The sequence below is a fragment of the Octopus sinensis genome, linkage group LG1, assembly GCF_006345805.1.
Source record: "Octopus sinensis linkage group LG1, ASM634580v1, whole genome shotgun sequence".
NCBI lineage: Eukaryota > Metazoa > Mollusca > Cephalopoda > Octopoda > Octopodidae > Octopus > Octopus sinensis.
This window is the reverse complement of record NC_042997.1, coordinates 175955924-175982937: the sequence shown is the minus strand read 5'-3', so window position 1 is coordinate 175982937 and position 27014 is coordinate 175955924. Positions and strand designations below refer to the sequence as shown.

Genomic DNA, 27014 nt, shown 5'->3' with positions numbered 1-27014 from the left:
TTGGTTCAATTCCTGAACTGGGCAGTATGTTGTGTCTTTGAGCAAGGCACTTTGTTCCATATTACTCCAGTCTCCTCAGTTGAAAAATAATACCAGCTGAGTGGAGATGCAGCTCTCTCTCTCTCTTCTCCAAGTATTACATCCTTGATGTTCTAGAGGATCATGTCTGGGAGGGTCAAGAGGATGTTTGTTTGCTGTGGCTACATAGATCCTAAAACAAGGATTGAAAGCTTGGCACAAGCTACCAGATAATATTTACTTTCGAGTAACTGCTAACACACACACACACTAGAACCTCTTAATGCTACTGGTGGCTTCCTCTAAAGCAGTGCAAGGCTTTGTAGCCTTCCTCTTTTCCTCCTATCAGGGCAGATTTCCCTCATATCTCACCACGTAGAACTCACCCCTCCACTTCCCAGTAAGGAATGGCCTACACAAGATTTGGGTGCCTGACAATCTGCAAATCATTAAAAACTCTTATCTTCATGAATAATTTCTTAATCCAGTTTCACTAGTGACCTATATCTGACCAAAATAATTACTGATGTAAGTACAGCTAATTTAGTAACATGAATTTAGTATTGAAAAGAAATCATTGTTTTTTATTATTGTTGTTGTATCACAAAGCAAGAGATAACTTCCTGCCAAGATATATACCAGTTTGTTGAAGTTAATTCACTTTTTTATCTTCACTAATACTTTTGAGAAATAATAAAAACATGTACGTCTCATTCTCTCTAGGATATGTAGTGTGTTGTCCCAAGTCAAATTTTTGTAATTAATATCCTTATTAAAGAAATTAAAACTGGATCTGCAGAAACAGTAGAATGCCAGATCAAATATCTTTCGGTACTGCTTAAAACTGTCCTTTTTTGTGCCAAGTTCAAATCTCACTTAGATCAACCTTGCCTTTCATCCTTTGAAGGTTGATGAAATATTTGCTGGTTAAATATGACTGACTCAGTCGATCACGTCCTTCCCAAATATGTGGCCTTGTGTCAAAGATATAAATTATTATTACTGGCACCCCATCAGTTATGACGATGAAGATCCCAGTTGATCTGATCAAAGGGATTGTCTGCTTGTGAGATTAATGTGCAAATAGCTGAGCAATCCACAGAGATGCATACTTTTAATGTGGTTCTCAGGGATATTCAGTATGACACAGAATGTGACAATGCTGGCTCTTTGAAATACAGATACAACTTAGTTTTGCCAGCTGGGTGGACTGGAGCAATGTGATATACTGAGTCTTGCTCAAGGACACAAAACATTGGTGAGAACTGAACTCCTGACCTTACGATTGTAAGCCAAATACCCTAATTACAAAGCCATATGCTTATATAAATGGGAATAAATGTAAACAGTAACAGAACTGATTGGAAATTTGTGGACTCTAATAATATAAACATAGGGCCAATGAGAAGATTTGAACAGTCAAACTAATAGCAAAAACTTACCTATATATATAGGCGCAGGAGTAGCTGTGTGGATAGGCACAGGAGTGGCTGTGTGGTAAGTAGCTCACTTACCAACCACATGGTTCTGGGTTCATTCCCATTGTGTGGCACCTTGGGCAAGTGCCTCCTATTATAGCCTTAGGCCGACCAAAGCCTTGGAAGTGAATTTGGTAGACGGAAACTGAAAGAAGCCTGTCGTATATATGTGTATGTGTGTATGTGTTTGTCCCCCTGCAACATCGCTTGATAACCGATGGTGGTGTGTTTATATCCCTGTAACTTAGCAGTTCAGCAAAAGAGACCGATAGAATAAGTACTAGACTTCCAAAGAATAAGCCCTGGGGTCGATTTGCTCGACTAAAGGTGGTGCTCCAGCATGGTGCAGTCAAATGACTGGAACAAGTAAAAGAGTACCAAAAGAGAATATGGTTAAACGTTTTAAGTAGGTTAGGTCAGCTCTAGCTATGCAGACTTATATACATAACTAGTTGGACAAATGATGAGGTACAACCACAAACCTATTATGCTGGAAATACAATGCCTCTGTCTGGTTTGAGGATATACTGCATACTCCCTCATGCAGTGATGAATTGATGGAGTGCCAAAATGCAATGGGACATTCCCCCCTCTGTCCAGTCTATTTCCGTTGCAGAGAAACATGGCCTAGTTGTTAGAGCAGTGGACTCGCGGTTGAGGGATCGCGGGTTCGAATCTCAGACCAGGCGATGTGTGTGTTTATGAGTGAAACACTTAAGCTCCACGAAGCTCTGGCAGAAGGTAATAGCGAACTACTGCTGACTCTTTCGTCACAACTTTCTCTCACTCTTTCCTCCTGCATCTTGCAGCTCACCTGCGACGGACCTGTGTCCCGTCCAGGTGGGGAACTTATTCGCCAAGGAAACCGGCCCTAATGAGCCAGGCATGGCTCGAGAAGGAACAAACAGTCTATTTCCGAATAAGCTTGACAGAATAAATTGAATGCCTGCTGCTGTTATTTGTTGTTGTTTATTCCATATCAACCTGACCAAGCAGACTTGTGATCAGTGGCATTCCATTTTTGACCATCCTGTAATTTTCCTTTGTGCATGAAACCTAAGATCACATTACCTAATGTGTCTCTTTATCAATGGAATGTGATATAAGGGGAATTTCACTGCTATTTCTAGCAGATTAAGCAATCAAATAGATGCTCTCACTTCTGGTGAGGGTTGCGATGGGAGCAAGCAAGGTGGATTCAGTCAGAGCACAACAATTACTATTTTTCTGTACTTAATATTGGTTGATTCTTAAATTCATTTGCCAGCTACACAATGAAGTACCAATTACAGGATATAAATCTTTAACCTTTTGAGGAAATAAGGACAATCAAAACACCATCTTATGGAAGCAGAGGTAGTAACATCAATGCAAACACTACTCCTCTAGGTTTTCAAGTTACTAAATGATGACGTTAAGAATGCACTAATGTAAATTCCATTAAAGCAATATCTCAATGACATTAAATTAAACAATACTGTGATATTAAAACAATTCAAGAGGAAAACAAAAAAAAAAACAAACAATAATATGCAAGAAGATAAATTAAGTTAGGTGCTGACTACTTGCACTTTTGTTGTTGAGACATAACTTCTATTTAGAAACCTGAAATTCCTGAACTGAAATAATATAACTTTCTCATTTCATCTCCTGGCTATGTGTAATTAGTCATAGTCTTATTTATTTAGATTCGTTATAAACCAAAATAATTATTTACCTCTCACATTAGATTTCAGGAAAATAAATACTGCTATAATCTTAACTTCTGCCTAACAAAACTTTCAGTTATATTGGCTCTGAATGCAATGCTATTGGTTTATCCATATATTTGTTTTATGTCAGAAATAGGAAGCAGGGAGTTAAATTCATAAATCTCTTTATATATAAAGCTGTAGTTGTCTGTGTATGGTAGGTTTGGTAGCCTTCAACTAACACTATCTCCTCTGAGACCCTGCGGCACAAGTTGACCAAAATTGAGAGTATGATAGAAGAAAGCTTGCTCTTTATTCCATAGAAGAAAAAGTTCAAATCGGACCATGTTAAGATCAAAAATTATTTACATCAAATCGCCATTTTTCGGTGTATTTCAACCAGAAAAATGTTCACTTAAAGAGAATAAAAAGCTACATAATGCAAAATTTTTACTTTTCAAAAATTCCAATTCTAAAGGGTCGAAAAGAAAACAAACCCGAGCAACGCTGGGCAATACTGCTAGTTTAGAAATAAAAAGCACCAATCCGATCGTAGCCGTTGCCAGCCTCGCCTGGCACCTGAGGCCGGTGGCACGTAAAAAGCACCCACTACACTCACGGAGTGGTTGGCATTAGGAAGGGCATCCAGCTGTAGAAACACTGCCAGATCAGACTGGAGCCTGGTGCAGCCTTCTGGCTTCCCAGATCCCAGTCGAACCACCAACCCATGCTAGCATGGAAAACGGACGTTAAACGATGATGATGATCATGTGTGTCCAAAATTATGCTTAACTTTTCAAAAATATGTGTCTAACATACAAAAAGAATATTACAAGTTTCCAAATTACCAAATTCGATAGAAATCAGTAAGATAAAATTCAGCCATATCAAGAAACTGCAAAATTTTTACAGTAAAAACAGTCAGTGCACCAAAATTCATTATTTCAATAATACTACTCCTAAGGAAATAATGTTAACAATTAATATTAATTAATCTGGGTGTTTTAAAGTAACAATTGCAGCATGGAAGGTGTTTATAAGCCATTTAAGAAACACACAAAATCCGTTAGATTCACTTCAACCATGACCTGTTCACTAACAAAATTCCATGCAGATGCATGGAATTTTGGCAGTGAACAGGTTGCAGTCTCAAAGCGACGAAAATATTTTGACAAATTAAATTTAAATGTTGAAATGAATCTAACGGATTTTGTGTGTTTCTTAAATGGCTTATAAGCACCTTCCACGCTGCAATTGTTTTCATTCCAGCACACAATCTCAGATCAGGTCACTTGCTATGTAAGTACATCTCCATAATTTAAAGTAACAGTTATAGTTATATCAGCAGGTGAAAAACAGTAGTGATAGCATCATAAGGGCAAGAATAGAAGCTACACTTTAAACTTTGTGCTAAATAATTTATTTGCGTTTTTTACAAACGTAACTAAATTTGGCAATAACAATAGCCGTTTGATGCTCATTTCTTTTTATTCTAGTACAATGTCTTACCAATTGTCATGGTCCATCATTTGATATTTACAATAGCAGTGGAAACTGCTAATCTTTATAGTTAAATATCTTTTACTTTTTTGGCGATCGTATTTACAGCACACCGGGCGAAATGCGTAGCCGTATTTCGTCTTTATATGTCTCTTGTGTATGTTTATCATTCCTTAACTTGGGGATTTGGCTGCTATTTCTAGCGACCATATTGAGAGGCTTTGTTATCCTTTTATCATTACTGTAATAAGGCATTGTTATTGCTTGGCCTTTTGTCGTCTTTAATTGCACAAATCAATGATGGAAGACCATCCAATCAAAGTTTATCTAGGACTAAACCTTTACGTTCTGAGTTCAAACTCCGCCGAGGTTGACTTTGCCTTTCATCTTTTCGGGGTCGATTAAATAAGTACCAGTTACGCTCTGGGGTTGATATAATCGACTTAATCCGTGTGTCTGTCTTTGTTTGTCCTCTCTGTGTTTAGCCCCTTGTGGGTAGTAAAGAAATAGGTATTTACAGCAGAATGCTCTTCCTCCCACTAACTGCTTTTCAGTGGAGACTAGGTGCTTTTTATCATGTCACTGGCACTAGAGAGGTATTCTGTCAAGACTAAAAAATCCTTTTTTGCCCATTATAAGTTTTAAATTCAGAAATTAATATTTTCTTTTACTCATATTCAACATCATGATAGAGGAAAGCACAGAGGGAGGCACTGAGGACTGATCTCAAGATGTTAGAGCCCCACAAGTGACATAACACAGATTGAGGTGAATGATGATTTTTCTCTCATTCAACCTATGTCTGCATGGAAGAGTGATTATTAAAACAATGATGATAATGATGATAGATACTATGTCACAGAAGGAAACAAACAAAGAAAGCAAAATATTATTTACAGAAATCTACCAAATTATTAATATTTCATGACTATCATCATCATTATAATCAATAGTTTTGTGGAAAATATCTAGAGATTATTGATTAACTCACAGTAGCATAATGAAACATAATCTTGAACATGTGCTGTGTACTGAGCTTTTCTGTTGTCATCAAGCTTCACTATACAACATTATGTATTATGTATTAAGGCCAGCGTTACCCTGTGTTATACATTATAATCAACACAGCCATCAGAGCCAATAGCCATCTAAAAGTTGCTTTAATGCTGGCTTCTCATAAACACATTTATCAAGAAAACAGCTGAAAATAGAAGACTAATAAATTATGAGCAGTCACGATATAACGGCGTTGGTATGAACATGTTATGTAAAATGCTACTACTCACAAATGCATACAATTAAAAAAGAAATATTTACAAGATGGTATACATAGAAGCAGCTCAAGGATGGTTTTGCAAATGAAGCAATTAAATTAGATCAGGGAACATTAAGCTTCTCTATTGAGATGAGACAGGGTAGTGACTCATTTTGGAGATGATACATAGACTTTTTCAATAAATGATACAAAAACAGATGTTAAAATGGTATGATCACAATTTGTAAGATAAGGTATCAGTTGTTTGCCTGGGGAGTTGAGAGTTCATCTTATCACTGGTAATGTAGGCTTGCATCTAAGTTTGAAATCATTATCATTCATGTCAGATGGCTTTGCATATTCATTCTGGCTGTTTGTGAATCAAGGTCAGCTTTGCCTTACATCCTTCTGGGGATGATATGTACCAGCTAAGAAGTAGGGTTACACTTAGTCAACTGTTCACTTTCCCCCAATATGTGTGGCCATGTGCCTATGTCAAAGATCACACCTATTGGTGAAATAATTTTCTAATTTAGACACAAGGCCAATAATTTTACAGGGAGATTGTTAGTCAATGCCATCAAGTCAATACTTGATCAGTACTTTATTTGTGTCAACCCCAAAAGGATGGAAGGCAAAGTTGACTTCTGCAAGATTTGAACTCAGAACACAAACTGGTGCAACAAAATACCACTAAGCATTCTCTCCAACACTATCAACTCTGCCAGTCTATAATAACCCCTTGATATTATACTGGTAATAAATATTTATTTTTATTCATGTTAGGTATATAATAACATGTCGACTTTTCATGCATTTCTTGTTTCCACACTGAGTCACTTCCAATCAGATGTTTCTAGACATTTTACAAAATGAGGGTCATTTTCTGTCAGGTAAATGTATTTTTTAAAAAAATCTTTCAGTCAGAAAGGAAAGGCAGTGCCCATGACTCTTTTACAGAGCTCTAGGACAAGAGAGAGAGAGAGAGAGAGAGAGAGAGAGAGAGAGAGAGAGAGAGAGAGAGAGAGAGAGAGAAGAAGGTATCCTCAAATGGGAGACCTGGTCTGAATGCTTGCAACAGAGTAGGCTCAGCTAAAGATACACAGAGTCAGGTGGTGGTGTTGAACCAAATGATAAATTAACCCTTAAGCATTCGGATTATTCTATCAAATATAAAGTTTATTTATTCATTGCTTTGAAATTAATCATACATAATTTTATAACTTCAAGATTTTGATATTAAAACTGTTTACTTTTAGAATGGCATTGTAGGGTAGGTGCAAGATGCCAAATCTAGTTGGTTTGAAAATAAAACAGGTAAAATATTTTGACTGGATATGGCTGATTTAAATGCTAAAGGGTTAAATCTACTAACCAATATATTTGGGCTGAAGTTATACTGATTGGTTTCTTGAATCCTCCCTGATGTAAATGCCTCATTTGATTGCATTGGTTATGGTTTGAAGAGATTTGCCTGCAGCTTTTTGGTGGTTTAGTGATCACAAAGAAGTGTCTTTGTGATCATGAGCAACTAATCTGGCACCCCCACCTGGCTAACCTGGTGAGGAAGGTTGTTAAAAAAAAGGCCTGTCAAGAGGATGGATGAACCCAATGTAGGTCCAACAGCTATCTGGTAATAGTATAAGCAATCAAGAAATTCTGGATTGGTATCCAGTATGCTGGAAAACCACTGGGAGTGAGGCATCCCTCAGCTTTTATTAAAGCATGTCTCTAGGAGAAAGTCACTGATAGAAAACAGTGTGCAAGGAATGGCATTAGTTATTTTGGGGATCTTTTGCTGATGCTGAAGATTGTTCTTGATGCTGAAGATGTTCTTGAGCCTGCAAATCATATTGACATTAGATATCTTGCCTCAGCTTGTCTTTGGATCATGTCAGTAGGGTGGAGAGGGTCAATGAGGTGATGTGTAAGCCTTATTAGACCTAAAATTTAGTGTAGACATTGATTTGTCAGTGATGGCTACACTGATATATGAGTTGACAGCAACCATGTATGCATGCTTGTATGTAATGTGTATGTCTATGTATATACAAACACATACATATACACATACATGCAGATACATACACACACACACAATGTTGGTATTCAAATGAAAAAGTACTTAATATATAGGTGCAGGAGTGGCTGTGTGGTAAGTAGCTTGCTTACCAACCACATGGTTCCAGGTTCAGTCCCACTGCATGACACCTTGGGCAAGTGTCTTCTACTATAGCCTCGGCTGACCAAAGCCTTGTGAGTGGATTTGGTTGACAGAAACTGGCTGATCCAGTAGCTTGTTACTGTGATATGCAGAGTATTGGCTCTGCTAATATATTTACATATAAATAAAACAGTATTGTTGTTCTTCAACTTGTAACAAAGAACACTACATTTTTACTAATTTTAAACATTTAGATTTCAGTTACTGAGGAATTGATAGGTATTTATTTTTTAAATATCAATTTTTGAAACAATTGTACAACAGTTATCAAAACAAATCCTGTTAATAATATATTTTTACTCTTTTACTTGTTTCAGTCATTTGACTGCGGCCATGCTGGAGTACCACCTTTTAGTTGAACAAATTGACCCCAGGACTTATTCTTTGTAAGCCTAGTACTTATTCTATCAGTCTCTTTTGCTGAACCGCTAAGTTATGGGGATGTAAACACACCAGCATCAGTTGTCAAGCGATGTTGGTGAGGGACAAACACAGACACACACTCATATATATATATATATACGATGGGCTTCTTTCAGTTTCCATCTACCAAATCTACTCACAAGGTTTTGGTCGGCCCGAGGCTATAGTAGAAGACACTTGCCCAAGGTGCCATGCAGTGGGACTGAACCCAGAACCATGTGGTTGGTAAGGAAGCTACTTACCTCACAGCCACTCCTGCGCCTACATATTATGAAAGATCTGACTAGATTAGAAGAACCAATGCATCAAACAAATGAAATGATGGTTTTTGTTTTGCTCCAGTACAGTTACATCCCATTGCTTCATATCAACTTTAACTTTTTCCTCATGTAAGGTTGATAAAATAAGTACTTGACAATGTACTAGGGTTGATATAATCAACTAAAACAACTTTGAAGGTAGTGACACAGTCTAACACTACACTCTTAGGAATATAACAAGGTTTAAACTCATGATTTTGTTGAAAAAAATAATGCACTTTAATATTTTCCTCCCCATATATGTCTATATAGATTTAATATTTAGCTGTGTGAGTGTGTGTGTGTAAATGTATGTATAAAATATAGAGAGAGTGAGGTAGGCAGATCCTTTCATTCAAGCCAATGAAATAATCTCTTCATTGTCACTCAATCTATCAGTTATATATCCCTAAAATCTACTCGATCAATGTTACAAAGTAAAAGAAAGATCGACCAGGTTGGATGAAATAGTTTTAGATATACTGCCAGAAAATGATCTGATGGTCACAGTTAAAATGCCTGCTTATAAGGTCTGCTTGATCAGGACTGACTGGAATTTAAATAACTGTTTTGTTTTTTTTCCCTCCTGTTAAAAGCTCACTTGACTGTTAAATGCAGAGTCGTTTTCTTGTCTTTGCAGTTTTTGCTGTTAACATCTTTGATCAATACACAACAGCTGTTACCAGAAAACTGTAGTAACAATTGGATAATTGACCAAGTTGTCTAGTTACGATTTAGAATTACATGTTAACCATGTAGGAGTTGTAAATCATCAAAATTCTAGCTGTAGTTAGAAAATGTGAGCAGCAGTTGAGTTAATTTTGTCAAATAAGTAGTAATTTTCTGCAATTTACATTGATATGGGAATGTAAAATTTAAAGTGCGGTTAATTTCACTACTGATACACTTAGTGCATAAGTATAGTGTTGGTAAAAGCAGAGAACATTATACGCCTCCATTCTTTCAAAGAATTGTAATCTGAAGAATGCCGTCTTTCTTCTAATTCATATGACCAGAAATATACAATAGTGTTTGCTTAAATGTATATACGATCAGACTACTAGTTCTGTTTCTTTGTTCATGCTGAATGTGTTTGCAGTCTGTGTTAGGCAAAAATTCAGATGGTATGGAAATTGTTCCATGTAAATAACAATGAATTGACTATCTGGTGTTCTATACTGATGAAGTTCAAATATGTAGAAACAGCTGGTTTATAAATATTGAAGAAATATTAAATAAAATGTAATCTTTATACAACAGAATTTAAAATTTAAGTCTCTTGACAAAAAAAATTTCACTTTAAATACTTCTTTCCCTTACATGAAAGAAAAATGGAGGCAAAATCAGCAAACATGCATTTATGAGAAATAGAAAAAAGTTAATGTGAGGTATACTTGCCATCTCAATATGGCTAACCACTAAGGGTGCCTATAGCCAGCTGGAGACGATGCTCTCCTGGGGCTACAAGCTACAGTAACACCCACCCTTAGTGGTTAGCCATATTGAGATGGCAAGTATACCTCACAGAAAAAAGTTAGTGATAACAAAAGAAATCATATATCCAGGAAAAGTTTTCTTTAAATATATTTTTATGCAGACAAGAAAAACAAGTGTTTCTACACAACCTTTTTAGAGAGTACCTCTTAGACTGGAGAGTTTAATGCAATCAATTTTGGGAGTTGGGGTTGTTTTGTAAGTAATATCATTAAAGGTTTCCAGAAAGAATTACTGGCCCACTTCATTTCTGGTGACAAGTGTGATAGGGAAATCTATGTGCAAGTTAGGCAGAATAAGACCCATTATTTCAGTTACCAAAGTGTAGAAGTGGATATCATTATCGTTTAATGTCCGTTTTCCATGCTGGCATAAATTGGACGGTTTGACATGAAGCTGGCTAGACTCCAATTGTCTATTGTGGTATGGTTTCTATGGCTGTGTATTAAAATGGTAACTTTCACTGCATTTCTGTTGCAGCTGAGATTATATAAATAAGATTTTGACAAACTATTGATATTTAATTTTGTTTTTCTCATAACTTCATTCTGCCAAACTTTACCCACACACTCATTTTGAATTCCTTCTAATCGACTAACTTGGTATTTATCTATATATACTTAGATGCAGGTATAGCTGTATGGTTAAGAAGTTTACTTTGCAACCATAATTCTGGGTTTGATGCCACTGTACAGTACTTTAACCCTCTTGGGACACCCAGGCTGATTGACTGGCCCAAGTGATACAAGATGAAAGGACTTTGAGGCCGATCTATTTGCCCAATGGAACAAATGTTGTGAATGGTTGGTCTTGAAGTGTAATAGCTGATCAGTGATCGTCTTTCTGTAGATGTATCTCAATAGCAAACTGTTTTGGTCTTTTTGGCTACACATACCAAAACACCATATCTCAAAAGGGTTATTCAAGTGTTCTCTACTACAATTTGCTAGAAAAAGCAGCTAAGTTTCTTTCAAATCATATATCATCTTAAAGAAAAAAAGAACTACTGTAACATCTATTATTATAGGTCTCTTTGAGCTTGTGTATGAACAATTACTACATTTGTCATTGATAATGTCTCTTGTTTTTTGCCTATTGTGACCACTACCAGAACCTACAGACATGCTGAAGCAAAAGGAAACTAAATAAAGTAATATAACTATGCTACTTTGTAGAGTAGGCTTAATTTTAATTTTCTTAAGTATCCTTCCGGTTTAATTCAGAATGATACACTGATACTCAAGTAATTATAATGTAAGAAAATTTATTCATTCAAACATGAGCTTTACTGATAATGTAATTATTGTATGAACATAAGTGTCATGTCATTATGCAAATCAGTTTCAATATAGATACATACTTGTGTATACTTCAGCACCCACCAATTACTGATGCTTCAAAAAGATTAGGTGAGTCCACAAGGGAGTATTGCTTTCACATCTGAGACAGTGTTGCTACACACACACACACAAAACTTAGAGTGCATCCAGAGAAGGACCCCATAACTGAATTACACTAAGTCACTCACAGATATGCCTGTCTCTGGTCCATAAACATACCGTATATTGCTTCTGGCTTTTCTACTGCTACTAGAAGGACCTCTTCTCCTTAAAGCTAGCTGGACTCAAGTCACCCCTATAAGGCATTCTCATACCACTTGCCTAGATATGTCCAACCTCACCATCAAACCACAAACTATCACTATACTTACCTTTCTTCTTAGAAGCTCGGCCTTCCTTGGTCATGTCTTTCCCATAAATGTTGACTTAAAGGTTTCAGAGGAACATTAATGGCATCAATTTCACTGGTCTGCAAAGGCAATGGTTTCTGCCCCTTTCTTCAGATCCAGCAAAGAAAAAAATAGTCTTCACTTATTATCACAAGCAGTTGTAGGAGAGAAAAGTGAACTAAAACTAAAAAAGTTGCAAAGAAATCATGGGAGCTAAACAGTGGCTTCTTTATAATTGAACAATGAATGGACTAGAATTTAAGCCTATAACCATCCATCTATTCATTTTCTCTACCCACTATTCCTGGGAGGGATAGTGTCCTCAGGCACCACTTCTACATATTAGAAGCAACCATCATTACACTTTCCTACTGGATTCCCAAGTGTAACCAACTGAGACTATGGATATTATCCAATCATTTAATTTTTGGTTTACCCCTAGGTCTCTGACCAGTTGCTTTGGCTTAAAGGATCCATATTACAATTCTTTCCTGCAACATTTTAATCACATATCTATAATACCAGAACACTGACCTCTCAATGCAGATTAGTGGCTTGACCTAATCTTTGAACTATGCACTCTGTCAAGTAATGTTACTCCAGAAACCCTTTAGAAGAATCCCATTTAGGCTGCTTGTATTCATGACTATACTTTTGTGGTCATTACCTTACATCTATGACCATAGATAATGAATGATACATCCAATGATGGCCTGCAATTTCATAAATAATTTTACTAAACTGCTAATATGGGCCTGTTATGAAATTCTTTCCATTCATTTGATTTAGCAATCATAAAAATAATAGTGCACATCAAGTTACAAACACATATAGTACAATAAAAGTACCTTAAAACTAATATTAAACATTGCTCACTAAAGATTCCCTTATTTGATTTAGTCATCCTACATGCAACATGTTGAAAATGTTTACTTGAGCAAGCCATATTTTCTCTTTAAAATAGTGAATGGAAAACTAGAAAAAAAACCAACTAAAAAAAATTATAAATGATGTAAGTGCCTTCATATTACTATTATAGAAAAAAATTCAAACAACTTGAGAGTAACAATGTTAATTAAAAAGAAGTTAGTAATTTATCACTATTTATGGCAAATAGTTTACATACCAACAATATAATGTAATTTGAAATAAAATATGAAACAGACCAAAGTATTTACTTGAAAGTTATACAAGACTTAATTTTGTCTAAGAAAATGTCAACCCTTATATTTAATTATTACTATTTCATTTCTAGTTAAGAAGCAAAATCAAGTGTCAAGCAAATTTCTTTGTATGTTGAGAAAGAAATTTTCTATAATTAATTTCATAATACAGGAATTCTAATTCACCTTGAAAATGACAAGAGATTATATAATTTTATTCCTTTTCCCTACAAAATTTGAGGCATTAGCCATTTTTTTTTTTTTTTTTTTGTCAAAGAGGCCTTATCTATGACTTGGGATAGTTCACATGGTATACAATATCTTGATGTTTGAATCTTGTTGAATTTTAAGTAAACTATTTTTACATCATTACATGTTGGGGATCTTTTCATGAAAAGATCCCATGTTGGTAGTCTATACAACAGTGGCGTGCAGTTAAGACATGCAAGTCATGCACTGCATAAAATAGTTACTTTGTTTCAAAGGAAACCCATCCAGATCCGATACTTTGCTGTATTTACATGTTCTATTTTGCTTCCTCTAGGCATGCTTAAAGAAAAACGCATATGAAATCTTTTGTCCTCCCCTACTTATCTTTCAATAACTATCATTTCTCTCCTGCCTATCTGTAAAATCAATGCCTGTAAGATTCTTTATCTCAATAAAATAACTACGAAAGGCATACTTTGAGAAAAATGAATGTTACAGCTTTGGCTTCTTCCCTCCCTTTCTATCAGTTCTTCTTTGTCAACAATTCTTTGTAATTGATGTTGCTAACGCGACAGGCTCAATGGTTGAATGGGTTCGACTTTTTGACCCAACAAAACATATCAATAATCCCATAATTCTTGATTAGTCAGCTCAAATGTTGCCGTGACGTGGGAATATCTATTTCGCTCTGTCTTAGGTTTTGAAATTATCATCATTAACCATCCTCTTGTATTGAACAAAATTTCAAAAATTCTGAAATCAGAAATAATATATAGCTTATGAATCTTTTGTCGATTTACTAAAATTATCTTTCCGTTTTGTTGAAACTGATTTGCAATTCACACACACATGCACTATTACTTTCGTAAGATCTCTAGGATTTTCGAAATATTTGTCTAAATGGTTGAAATGTGTTATAGTAGAAATTTTGAAAAATAGTTAAAAAAAAAAAAAGACAGATCTTTTCGCTTTGACCGAAGAGATCCAAAAAGACTTTGAAGGGAAACAAATAATTATAAATGACAGTTAACCAACACCGAAATTACCTGATTTGCGAAGCTACAGCAAGAAATTCAGGAGACAATTTCAGGTTAATTTGTATGAAAAGGGGAAAAAATGGTTAACTGGTAGTGCTACGCTAAATAAGCTATTCTGCTGGCCATACGTGTCGTTTTGTTTACAAAAAACTATTTGAAATGATAACGGTAATGATGATTTAAATAATTTATATATGGCTATGCTAAAACATGAATGTTCTCAAAGGCATATAAGACCCTTGATAGATCTTAAAATATTCGGGAATGTTCGCATACACTTACAATTAAATGCGTGTAAAAAACAGAGCATACAACATCATGAGGAAGTTAGACGCAACAGATCCATTCTGCAACGATTGATCGATGTGGTTATTTTTTAGGTCGTCAGGATTTATCATTTCAGGGTCATTTTGAATCTGGAGAATCGTGGAAAGTATAAAGAACTCTTATATCTAATCAGTAAATATGATGAATAATTGGCAAGCCATCTTGATACAGCTTCTATCTTCTCCGGTCTCTCATTCGAGCAGGCCTGTTCTGATACTGAACGCAGTACACTGAAAGACAATGACGCGTGCATACACACACATTGGAACGTATACACATAAAAATAAACACACACATACATTGAAAGATGTGTTTGTATATCTATAAATCATTTTGTATAAATAATTTTCTTTTATATTCTTTAAAATTTTCTTTCATCATTGGGTAAGTGTAATTTACATTTCTTCGTTTTTCTCCTTGCATGTTGCGATATTTCACATCTTTGCTACTCCCAACAAATGAAAAGACGCTACGTTTTTGTTCAGTGTTTTTAGGGCGTTTTACAATGTTGAATTTCTGCTGTCTTTCATTGTGTGTGTGTGTGTGTGTGTTTGTGTATATGTGTGAGACAGTCTTTTTAATGTATGGAGTTCAGTAAGTATCAGAACAGGCTGCTCGACTGAGTATCAATTATTTTCCCGAAATTGGCGGGATAATGCAGCTGATTTGTCTTTGACAACATAACTTAAAACCATGGCCACATTACATAACTAAAGTCATTTGGTTAACGTACCATAGAAATGTATTTATGTATATCTTAAATGTGTGTGTTGGGATATACAATCTGGGCATTGTATATGAATCCATTTCTCACACCTTGTACACAATACTGCATTTACCATGACCCTCCTCCCACATACACCACATGGACCCACCTAACACTTCTTCCACCCCATTCACCATCACATTTGTCTTCCCGAGGTATACCTTCAAACCCTTGCTTTCAAACAACTCCTTCCATTTCCAAAACTTCTCCCTGAATCCCTCTGTCATCTCACTCATCAGAAGGTCATCTGCATACAATATCTCCATTATCAATCACTCTCCATCACTACATCAACCACTATTGCAAACAACAATAGTAACAACACAGGTCCCTGGTGCATACCAACTTTCACTGCAAACTCCTCTGACAGCTCTAATCCAATTCTCCATCATATAAACTCATCACTATTACTTCTAGTACACCTCTCTTCCTCAATGCCCACTCAATCACCTTCCTTGGAACCCTATCAAATGCCTTTTCCAGATCAACGAAGCACATGTACAACTCCTCCTCCTTATCTCAGTATTCCTCCTGCAATCTCTTTACATTGAACACTGCATCTATTGTCCCCCTTCCTGGCATAAAACCAAACTGCATCTCGTCCACATCCACCCCTTTTCCGAATTCTCCTCTCCAACACCCTTTCCACTATCTTCACTGCATGCTCCAATAACTTCACTCCCCTATATGCCTCACAACTCATCACATCCCTCTTCCCCTTGAAGATCGGAACTAAAATAACCAAAATATAGCTTATTGACTATTAATTTCTGATTAGTTAAAATAACACATGTGACATCGGTACAAAACAGTTATGTATTGACTAGCTTCATTCCCTGAAGTAACATGTGACAAAACAATGAAATTAAACTGTCATTTGCCTGAGATCACTACACATGTTTTCAGCAAGAAACTTCCATGAAAAATTTATTTTCAAATTTTGCAAAATAAAAACAGGTAAAACTAGATTTTAAAAAAGATTTTGTTTCAAAGTAACAAATTGCTTTTGGCAATACAATATAAAACTTTTTTCCTTGTTCTACTTGTTTTACCATGGGAAATACTATTTACAATAAAATATTAAATCTTATCATTCAAGTTAAGGCACCTCAATTATATTCAGATGTGTTATTTAAAATGAAACCTTTCATAAAAATTCAACAAGGCTGAACAAAAAATTGTTAGACTTTCATTATTTTATATAAATATATTAGTTATACAAATTTTTTTGAAAAAACACAAAATATCTGTCTTAAAAGTGTTAAACATGAAATATGAATTAAATCAGTTAGTAAAAGAGGTAAAGAATTTAATTAAACAGGAAAACCTTATCGTAGTCGCCATCTGGATATCTTAGTCGTGGCCTGTTTAAGTAGATGCAAGCCCAAAGATAAGAAACAACTGCATTCCATTTATTGATTAAACAATATTTCTAGTCAAAAGTAGATTTTATAAAAGTGTAATCTGAATTGACATATTTTTTCTTATTAAAACAAAAGCAGTAAACTAACAACTGTTTTATTTATTTTATTATTGAATCAAAGGGTTTTTTAAATTTAAAATAATATAAGAAAACTTGTTTGTCTAAATTATAGTGATGGAAACAATGATATCAAAGCAACAAAAAATTCCCAATGTTCAAATATGCAATAGGCGCAGGAGTGGCTGTGTGGTAAGTAGCTTGTTTACCAACCACATGGTTCCGGGTTCAGTCCCACTGCGTGGCACCTTGGGCAAGTGTCTTCTACTATTGCCTCGGGCCGACCAAAGCCTTGTGAGTGGATTTGGTAGACAGAAACTGAAAGAAGCCCGTCGCATATATATATATGCGTGTGTGTGTGTTTGTGTATCTGTGTTTGTCCCCCTAGCATTGCTTGACAACCGATGCTGGTTTGTTTATGTCCCCGTTACTTAGCGGTTCGGCAAAAGAGACCGATAGAATAAGTACTGGGCTTACAAAAGAATAAGTCCCGGGGTCGAGTTGCTCGATTAAAGGCGGTGCTCCAGCATGGCCGCAGTCAAATGACTGAAACAAGTAAAAGAGTAAAGAGTAAAAAGAGTAATACAATGAAATCATCATATCTATAACCCAGTTTCGATTTCTAAGAGGAAACACTCAACTTCACATATGCTCCTGATCTTTGCCTATGGAATACAATTTTTAGCAAGTAAACAGATGAACCAGGTTCCAGTTTCTAGGCACAGTTACACTAATGAACCCTAGATGAAGAAAGAATGAATATCATAGCTTATCTTTAACCAACGGTTTACAAATATATTATATCTATGATCATGTGAGTTCAGACAATGCCATTATATATATATCTTGTGTGTATATAATATTGCCTAACCACCACAAACACATCAATGTTCAACAAAAAAAACAAAAACAAAGGAGGCTTGATGTGGTCACTGAGCCTGCAAGGAATAAACATTCAAATAAATCTTCAAACTTCCACAACCCTGTTTTAAAAAAAGGACAAGCTAGAGCAGTGGTTCTCAATCAATTTTTATCTACGGAGCCCTTTGATTACTATTCTCATTCTTATTTCTTTATTGCCCACAAGAGACTAAACATAGAGGGGACAGACAAAGGGTTTAAGTTGATTACATCAACCCCAGTGCGTAACTGGTACTTAATTTATTGACTCCAAAAGGATGAAATTTTTCTATAGACCCTTAATATACTACTGTGGACCCACAAATTATTATTTTGCTTGCATGGACCCCCCAAAATCTTACATTGATCCTAGTTAAGAACCGCTGAGCTAGAGGGATAAAGTGATCCTTGATTCTCTGGACACAAGGGCAAAAAAGATAAGGCCAAGGCTAGAATGTCTTTCATAAGTGTCTGTTCAATAAAGGTTAAACATAGTATAAACAACAATATCAATAAGCCAGCAAGATCACTGAGAATATCAGCCAAATTTCTCTCAAATTACCCTACTATCTTGAAAACAGATACAGACTTGATTTGTAGTCCAAGATTGACAATGCCCTACAGCGGGACATGGTGAACATGACTGGAATAGTTAGATCAAAGGTTTGTTCAGTCAGGGCTGACTGGTGGATGTAGTGGGAGCTTAAAGGGTGAAAAAACACAAAGATGACAATGTTCAATTGTTGAACAAAGTTATGGAGGAGCAATGAACTCTCTTACCTTGGTCTAACCCTGGTGCTGTTGATGTTCTAAACTGTAATATTATGCCAATAATTGAATACAAATTCACAACAATCCAGGAAACAGTTGACACCTCATACTCGCATCACTGCATTTCATACAGTAATGTAGTAAGGGTTCTGCCTGGACAAAAAATGCTATTGGCGCCTTCACCCTAATTAACAGGCATGATAGGTCGGAGGAAATGTTTTGCAACCTTCATCAAGGGCCACTGCCCCCCTAACCACCCACTTTCTTCACCTTTGATTTTATATTAAAGTGTGTTCAATCCCAAATCAACCTTGATTTAGAAAACCTCAGATCAAAACCCTTTCAGTCATGGCTATGATATTTTTGTATACCTAACACTACACTGCATAAGGAGTCTTTCCTTTTTAAGCATGTAGAGTGTGAATTGAGGAAATTTGGTTATTATTTCCAGCTAGTCAGATGTGGTTTTCCAAGTCTCAGGTCATGTTCCTTACCAGGTTTCCTCAATTCCTCCCTGCTGTTTTGAATTGTCATTTAGTAATTTTTCACCATTATACTCTTACAGTGGCAATTATTGAAACAATTTACAAAACCAAATTACTTTCTTAATTGCAATCAAATGAAAAGAAATCTTATTTCAATGGATTATAAAACTTCTATTTGATTTAATGCCAAATATGCTGTTGGGTGGACCAAAAATATTGTCATCAAAAGAAAATGAGAGAGAGAGCGGGGTGTGTGGAGTAAAGAAAACCCTGAAACACAAGACTTATGTTTGATTTAATGCCTGCTTTGGCTTACATACAGAAAAACTAAACTAGAATACCGAAGAACAAATCCATGCACATGCTGAGATGTCGTTCAGTCAATATAATTGCAGCAGCACTAAAGGTGCATTCAAACTAAGTATATTGTTGGGACGAGCAAAAGTACTTGCTGAGCCCAAGTATTGAGCATTCTCTCCCGTGATTCTTGAAACCTACTGACATCTAGTATGCGGAATTTTCGGCTGTAGAATCTGATGAGTTGTCCATGGGGCTAAGCCCTTTATGGATGTGAAAGCATTGAGCACTATGATCAGACATATACTTAACTGCATATATATAGTTGGCATTAGGAAGGGCATTCAGCCGTAGAAACATTGCCAGATCAGAATGGGCCTGGTGCAGCCTTCTGGGTTCCCAGACCCCAGCTGAACCGTCCAACCCATGCCAGCATGGAAAGCGGACGCTAAACGATGATGATGATATGAGGGAAAAGAGATGTGTATGTTTATTTGCTACTTCGTATATTTGTGACATGTGCATTTAATGGGTAACTATGTGCAAGGCGATGACTTGGCACAGGTGTTAGAGCATATTCATTCTAGGTTTCTGCGCTGGAGTTCAAGTGCCACTATTGTCAGCTTAAAGTTTAATTTTTTTTAGTTTTGATAAATAACTGATTCAGAGCTGGAAGCAATCTTCCTCTCTTTTTGCGGTCAGTTTCAAAATCCACAAGATAAATCGTATGTCAGTGGCCTACAACTTCGTGAGGAATTAAGAGAGCTCATGCAAAGAAGGTATATTAATATATATATTTTTTTTTTATATATATATTTTTACTACACAGAAGGGACAAACAAGGACAGACAAACGGATTAAGTCGATAACATCGACCCCAGTGCGTAACTGGTACTTATTTAATCGACCCCGAAAGGATGAAAGGCAAAGTTGACCTCGGCGGAATTTGAACTCAGAACGTAACGGCAGACGAAATACGGCTACGCATTTCGCCCGGTGTGCTAACGTTTCTGCCAGCTCGCCGCCTATACCCTGTTTACACTAGCATAGCCAGTGTGTGCGGCCCTTCAGCTTGCCACCCCTGAGCCCCCACTAAAAATACTTTGCCTACGGCAGACCCAAAAGTTATGTTACCCCGATAAAAGTGCCGCTCGGGATGGACTACTCCCTCTGCCCCGCTCTAGCTACGCTGGTGCTTGTTTCCATACAAACGGGGTATATTAATATGCCCTGTTTGTATATGTAAAAAGTACACAAACAGACACACACATAAACAATGCACATAACACACAAATATAAACACATTACACTCCTATAAAGTACATCCTAAGCATTTGCATTCCCCCAAATCACTCACATACTGTGAGGCCATGTGTTTAAGATAAATCCAGATAAGGAAATGCAATCATGAAATGAGAATAAAACAATAATATTGTTGCATATCGGGACGGTCATTTTTTTTTTGGTTGTTTGCTAAATAAACACACGCACTATATATTTGTTCTCCACTCATTTATTACTGGGATCTTTTCGGTTTGAACGGCAGTTTTTAACATAATTTCTAGGTAACTAAAAAATTTTAAACTTCGTATACTGGTAGAATGTGTTTATAAAACATCTTTTTCTCTTGGCTTTATTGAGAAAATTCTATGGTTTGTAAGATATTTATTGTTGTTTTTCTTCAATTTCTGCAATTTCAACCAATCATTGACGTCTGTTGAGGTAAAAAAACATTCTGTGCTGTATGAATATGTCCCTCGTTTAAGAAACAGATTCAGTTTATTTACATTTGTGCAGAAAAAAAGATACCCTTCCCCCACCCCTAAAACAGATTGAAATGCAATAGATCGATACTAAGGTCATAATTATGGGTGACAATTTCATATGACACCGCTAGAAAAAACTGCCGTTCAAACCGAAAAGATCCTGTTACCGTTCTTACTCTAATTCATCTCCATTGACCGTAAATCTTTTGTCCCATCTGTGACTTCTTCAGCGACACTTTCCGAAATACAACAATATTTGTTTCAAGGCAGATTTCTCTGCCCCACCGAATTTGGATGATCATAACTTTCAGAGAAATGGATGTTTTTAATGAAATTGTCTACGAATATGTGTTATATCATGTAGATTTCGAATATACAAAACTTGTGGGGCAAAGTGTTTTAGGAGGGGTGGGGAATTTCGGAAAATTCCCTGGCGTCTACTTCAATTCGTCTTTATTTTCAAGAAAATAGATATTTTTTAACGAAATTCTCTACCTCGGACTATGTAGATTCCGAGAACATACGAATTTTGGAGGGGAAAACAACTGGGGGTTATTTTTGAGAACCGGTCTCCACTTGAGTGTGTTTTGGAACAAGTTGTCCATATTTGTTTCATTTTGTGCGTTTGTGCATCCGTAGATTTCTAACACACACACACACACACAATTAAAAAAGGTTCAAGCGAGGAATTAATCCATTCAATATCATGTTTACTATAGAGATTATGAAACAAATTATACTGTACACTTCTATATTTAACTGTGCGTGTCTATTATTTATTTTTGCTTCTAGTGTCTTCTGCCTTTCTATTAGAAACGTTTACCTGGGAATTTTGCTGAAAGTGAAAAACAATCGGCACACAATCGATTTGAGTATCATAATTGTCAATGTAGACCACGTGCTATTTGTTTTTCTGAACATGATCTTCGCTTTCTGTGAAATGTTTTTTATTTTTTACATATGTGTTCGGCGCAAAAACGAAAGAGCGATTGGATCGGAAGTTATTTTAAAAGTCGGCGTCAAGCGGAAGAATTGATGGGTTATGTGAGACAGAAAATGGGGTGTGCATGTGAAATTTTGTTAGTGTATGTGAAGAGAGAGAGAGAGAGAGAGCAATGGTGTTGGTGTGTGCGTATGTGTGAGACATAATGTATGCGTGTGAATGGCTTCAGTGACACACACAGACGTGTGTGTGTATATATATATATATATATATATATATATATATATATATATATATATATATAAAGTATACATAGATGTATGTATGTGGAATTTATTAAAAAAAAAACACGCAGACAGGTTTGTAAACAACAAATAGGTGTATTAGTTTAACGCTCGGGAAAATGAGGAAGTTTTTTACGTTTCGAGCCTACGCTCTTCAACAGATAGGAACACGAGAAAATAAAGAGAGAGAGAGAGAGAATAAAAAGCTTTAGTGGCTAGCGGTCAATAATTATATATATATATATATATATATATATATATATATATATATATATATATATATATATATATATATATATATATATATATTACATGGAAAAATACGAGCATGAAAAGTAATATTCTGAAGATTATAAATCTGGAAAAGTACAGGACAAGTTATTACACCTGTCAAAGTATAGGACAAACTTCTAGTAAAGTAAAGAATAAACTCTTTACTTAAAATATTGCAGCAAAGAATGCCAGTTCTAATTTATCACTCTTTACAGTTCTCATCTTTTAAATTCATTGTACAAAACTGTTCAGCTAATTTGTAAGTTTGTCTAATTAGTCACTTTTTTCTGTATTTAAGGTAGTAAATTAACCAAATTCTACTTAAATAAGTATAGTGTTATTTGTAAACTATAATAAAGTAATTCTTAATATTCAAATTTTTATTTTAGCTGCAATATTTTAAGTAAAAAGTTTCTTATTGTTTTACTTTACTTGAAGTAATAGTTTGTCCTATACTTTTACAGGTGTAATAACTTGTCCTGTACTTTTCCAGGTTTATAATCTTAAGAATATCATTTTTCATGCTCGCTCTTTTCTATGTAATCCATGATTTTTCCAGGCATTGCCGTTATAAGATAATTGATAATTTACTCTTTTACTCTTTTTACTCTTTTACTTGTTTCAGTCACTTGACTGCGGCCATGCTGGAGCACCGCCTTTAGTCGAGCAAATCGACCCCGGGACTTATTCTTTGTAAGCCCAGTACTTATTCTATCGGTCTCTTTTTGCCGAACCGCTAAGTGACGGGGACGTAAACACACCAGCATCGATTGTCAAGCAATGCTAGGGGGACAAACACAGACACACAAACACACACACATACATATATATATATATATACATATATACGACAGGCTTCTTTCAGTTTCCGTCTACCAAATCCACTCACAAGGCATTGGTCGGCCCGGGGCTACAGCAGAAGACACTTGCCCAAGATGCCACGCAGTGGGACTGAACCCGGAACCATGTGGTTGGTAAACAAGCTACTTACCACACAGCCACTCCTGCGCTAATTGAAGATTTTACTTTATAAAATACTGAAATTTCAATTTTTCCATGTAAGCAAATCGTCTTTTTAGGTATAATATAGGACATTACATACAATGGGCGTGTTATTTGGGTAGGGGGATACTTTGGTTGCTATTTTTAGCGTGTCGAGCGCCCAGATAAAGGCTATTTCATTGGTTCGATTGCGCGATGAGATTTATTTTACACATATATGTATATATATCATCAGCAGAAGTTAGAGAGTAAGTCAAAAGCTGAGAGTTTCGTGTATTGGCACTTATCAAACACGAATTTGTCCATTGTCACTCTGACGAAATAACTTCTAAAATACAAAATTTTGTCCCAAACGTTAAGAGTAAACCCTGTTCTATTTCACCAGTATCGGAAGTTTGAAAGGGTTTAGTTAAAAATTAATGAAATAATCTATACGTCAAAGTCAACCTCGACGAAATTTGAACTCAGAAACGTGAAAACAGACGAAATACAGTCGAGCATTTCACCAGGCGCGCTAACCTGTCTGCCAGCTCGCCGCCTTAGGAAGTGAATATTGATTTTAGAAATATATTCTTTATTCTTATAGCTGAAGCGTTACTCCCTTACTTACTGACAGGAAAGTTTATAACATTTTACCTTATAACTCTTTTCCCGTTAAATTTTGTTCAATGCGACTTGTGATTCTGAATTCCTCATGCAGTTTTCTATAATTTAAGCCTAAGAAAGGTATACTTTTAATTTAAAATTAAAAAGTTTTTGTTAATTGAAGATGAATAGGTGCCTTACTGCCCCTTTGAGGTAGCAGATATTTTGATGTAACTTTTTTTTTTCTACTGAACCAAATCAAACTATTTATGCCAAAGTGTAGCTGAGGAGGTGTCCTCTTTAAAACTGTTAATAGTTTGCGGATCTTTTCCTTTTCATGAAACCCTCACCGGAAAACTCGTTATGCTATTTGCAGTTTAGTTGAGAACTGAATGAGTAGTGAAGCTTGGAAGCTGCTCCGATGGTGAACTTAAGAACATATTCAACCACTACTGTGGTCGAATGATAAACATATATGTATATATATATACATGGATGTGTGTGTGTATATCTATTATATAAAATCTGTTCTGTGTGTGTGTCTTCTAGGATCTCGGGCATCCTTCATCCGATTGCGCTCAAATTTGATATGTAGATACCGACGGTATCAGGGCGTGTATAAGTCTTGAAAAGATTGTAAAAATCGATTCCAGGTGAGAATGCGATCGATAAAACCGTTCTCCCAGTCAACAGCCTTATCATTACTGGTACTTTAAACTCTTTGGTTGCATATTTGTGTGAATAAAATCGTTTTTCTTTGGAATAGGAAAAAAGTCTATTTTTATTTCTTCTTTTGCTGGTGTCTCAAATTTAGGTTAAATCAGTGTTTCTCAAAGGGGAGGCCTATGGGACTGTCAGACAAGTTGTTTTGAGAAAATTTGGTTTAAATGTTTAACAACTCAGCACCGTCCATTGGACGGGGGAGGGGCGTTTTGCTCATATATAATATATATATATTTATATACACACACCTGTGTGTGTGTGCATGTCACTGAAGCCATTCACTCGTGCATACATATAAAATCTCTCTCTCTCTCTCTGTCAATCACTCACACATTCACTCACTACAAAAAGTGAATAAAAAAAAATTCAGTTATCTGTCTGTCTCTGTCTCTCTCTCTTTACATACACACTAACAAAACAACTTCACATACATACCACATCCCATCAAACACACACACACATCAATTCTTTCGCTGCACACCGACTTCAAAAGATAGCTCCACTGATCCAGTCGCTCTCTCTTTCTCTTTTACACCGACTTCAAAAGATCCCCCACATATGTAAAAAAAAAATTTATTTTTATGGAAAGTGACGATCTTGTTCATAAACATAAATAAACGCAAAGTCGTCTTAATAACATATTTCTGTGTACCAGACCTTTAGCTGTTATTTTTAGCATAACGAGTTTTCTTCATTAACTGTTTGTCGCTTCAGTAGAAATCTACGGATGCACAAGCGTACGAAACGGAGAAAATGAAACAAATATGGACTTGTTCAAAAACACCCGCTAGTGAGGAACAGTTCTCAAAAATAGCCCCTAATTATTTTTCTTCAAAATTCCTGTCCTCGGAATCTACACAGTCCGAGGTATATTTGTAGAGAATTTCATTTAAAAATATCCATTTTCTTAAAAGACGAATTGGACTCCGGTGAATTTTCCGAAATTCCCCACCCCAGCCCCTCCTAAAACACTTTCTGGAAAGACTTCTTCCCCACCATTTTCTCCCCATTTTTTTTTTTTTTTTTTGCCAAAAACCCCCGTTTTCGGATACGGAGATTCTGGAAAGTTGCCAAACATCGGCATTTTGAAAATTCGCCCTCCCCCACCTTCTCCCCAATTTCTTTATTTTTCACTATTTTTCCTAACCTTAACCGTGAGTACAATTTTTTTTCACAATCATAATCTCCGTACTTTTCCGCATATTTAAAAAAAAAAAAAAGAAAAAAAACAAAAAAATTCTGAAAAATTTTTGGAAATTTTTTTTTCAGAATCATAATCTCCGTATTTTTTCGCATATTTTGAAAAAAAAAAAAAAAAGGATCTTTTCGGTTTGAACGGCAGTTTTTTCTAGCGTTGTCATACGAAATTGTAACCCATAATTATGACCCTAGTATCGATCTATTGCATTTCATTTTATTTTAGGGTTAGGGGTGGGGGGAAGGGTATCTTTTTTTCTTCACAAATGTAAATAAACCCAATCTGTTTCTTAAACGAGGGACATATTCATACGGCACAGAATGTTTTCACCTCAATAGACATCATTGATTGGTTGAAATTGCAGAAATTGAAGAAAAAAATCAGCAAACATCTTACAAACTATAGAATTTTCTCAATAAAGCCAAGAGAAAAAGATGTTTTATAAACACATTCTACCAGTATACGAAGTTTAAAAGTGTTTAGTTACGTGGAAATTATTTTAAAAAACTGCCGGTCAAACCGAATAAAATTATGAAAAAAATTAAAAATGAAGAAGTAAGAGGGAGGAGGGATAATTTCAAAAAGCCGATTTTTGCCAATGTTTTTGGCGATTCGTATTCTCCGTAGCCGAAAACGGGGATCTGTGTAGAAAAAAGATTTTTTTTAAGGGGTGTTTTAGGTGGTACAAAAGGA

General features: G+C 35.7%; 1 protein-coding gene and 1 long non-coding RNA gene across 4 annotated transcripts in view; one reads left to right on the top strand and one right to left on the bottom strand.

Annotated features, from left to right (window-relative positions):
* Positions 1 to 27014, bottom strand: part of LOC115212006 (choline transporter-like protein 2) — a 206067-nt gene that overhangs the window by 111986 nt on the left and 67067 nt on the right. The window contains exon 1 of one of the 3 annotated variants that reach the window (XM_029780808.2): positions 12094 to 12142. The exons of the other annotated variants lie outside the window; for them this stretch is intronic. Within the exon in view, the coding sequence (XP_029636668.1) occupies positions 12094 to 12127 (34 nt within the window). The 5' untranslated portion in view covers positions 12128 to 12142. Of the gene's footprint in view, positions 1 to 12093; positions 12143 to 27014 lie in introns of those variants that run through there. 3 annotated transcript variants of the gene reach the window in all.
* On the top strand, positions 659 to 26368 carry LOC118765320. The gene is made up of 3 exons (XR_005001158.1): positions 659 to 669; positions 16582 to 16598; positions 26283 to 26368. It is a non-coding gene; the product is annotated as an uncharacterized LOC118765320 (long non-coding RNA).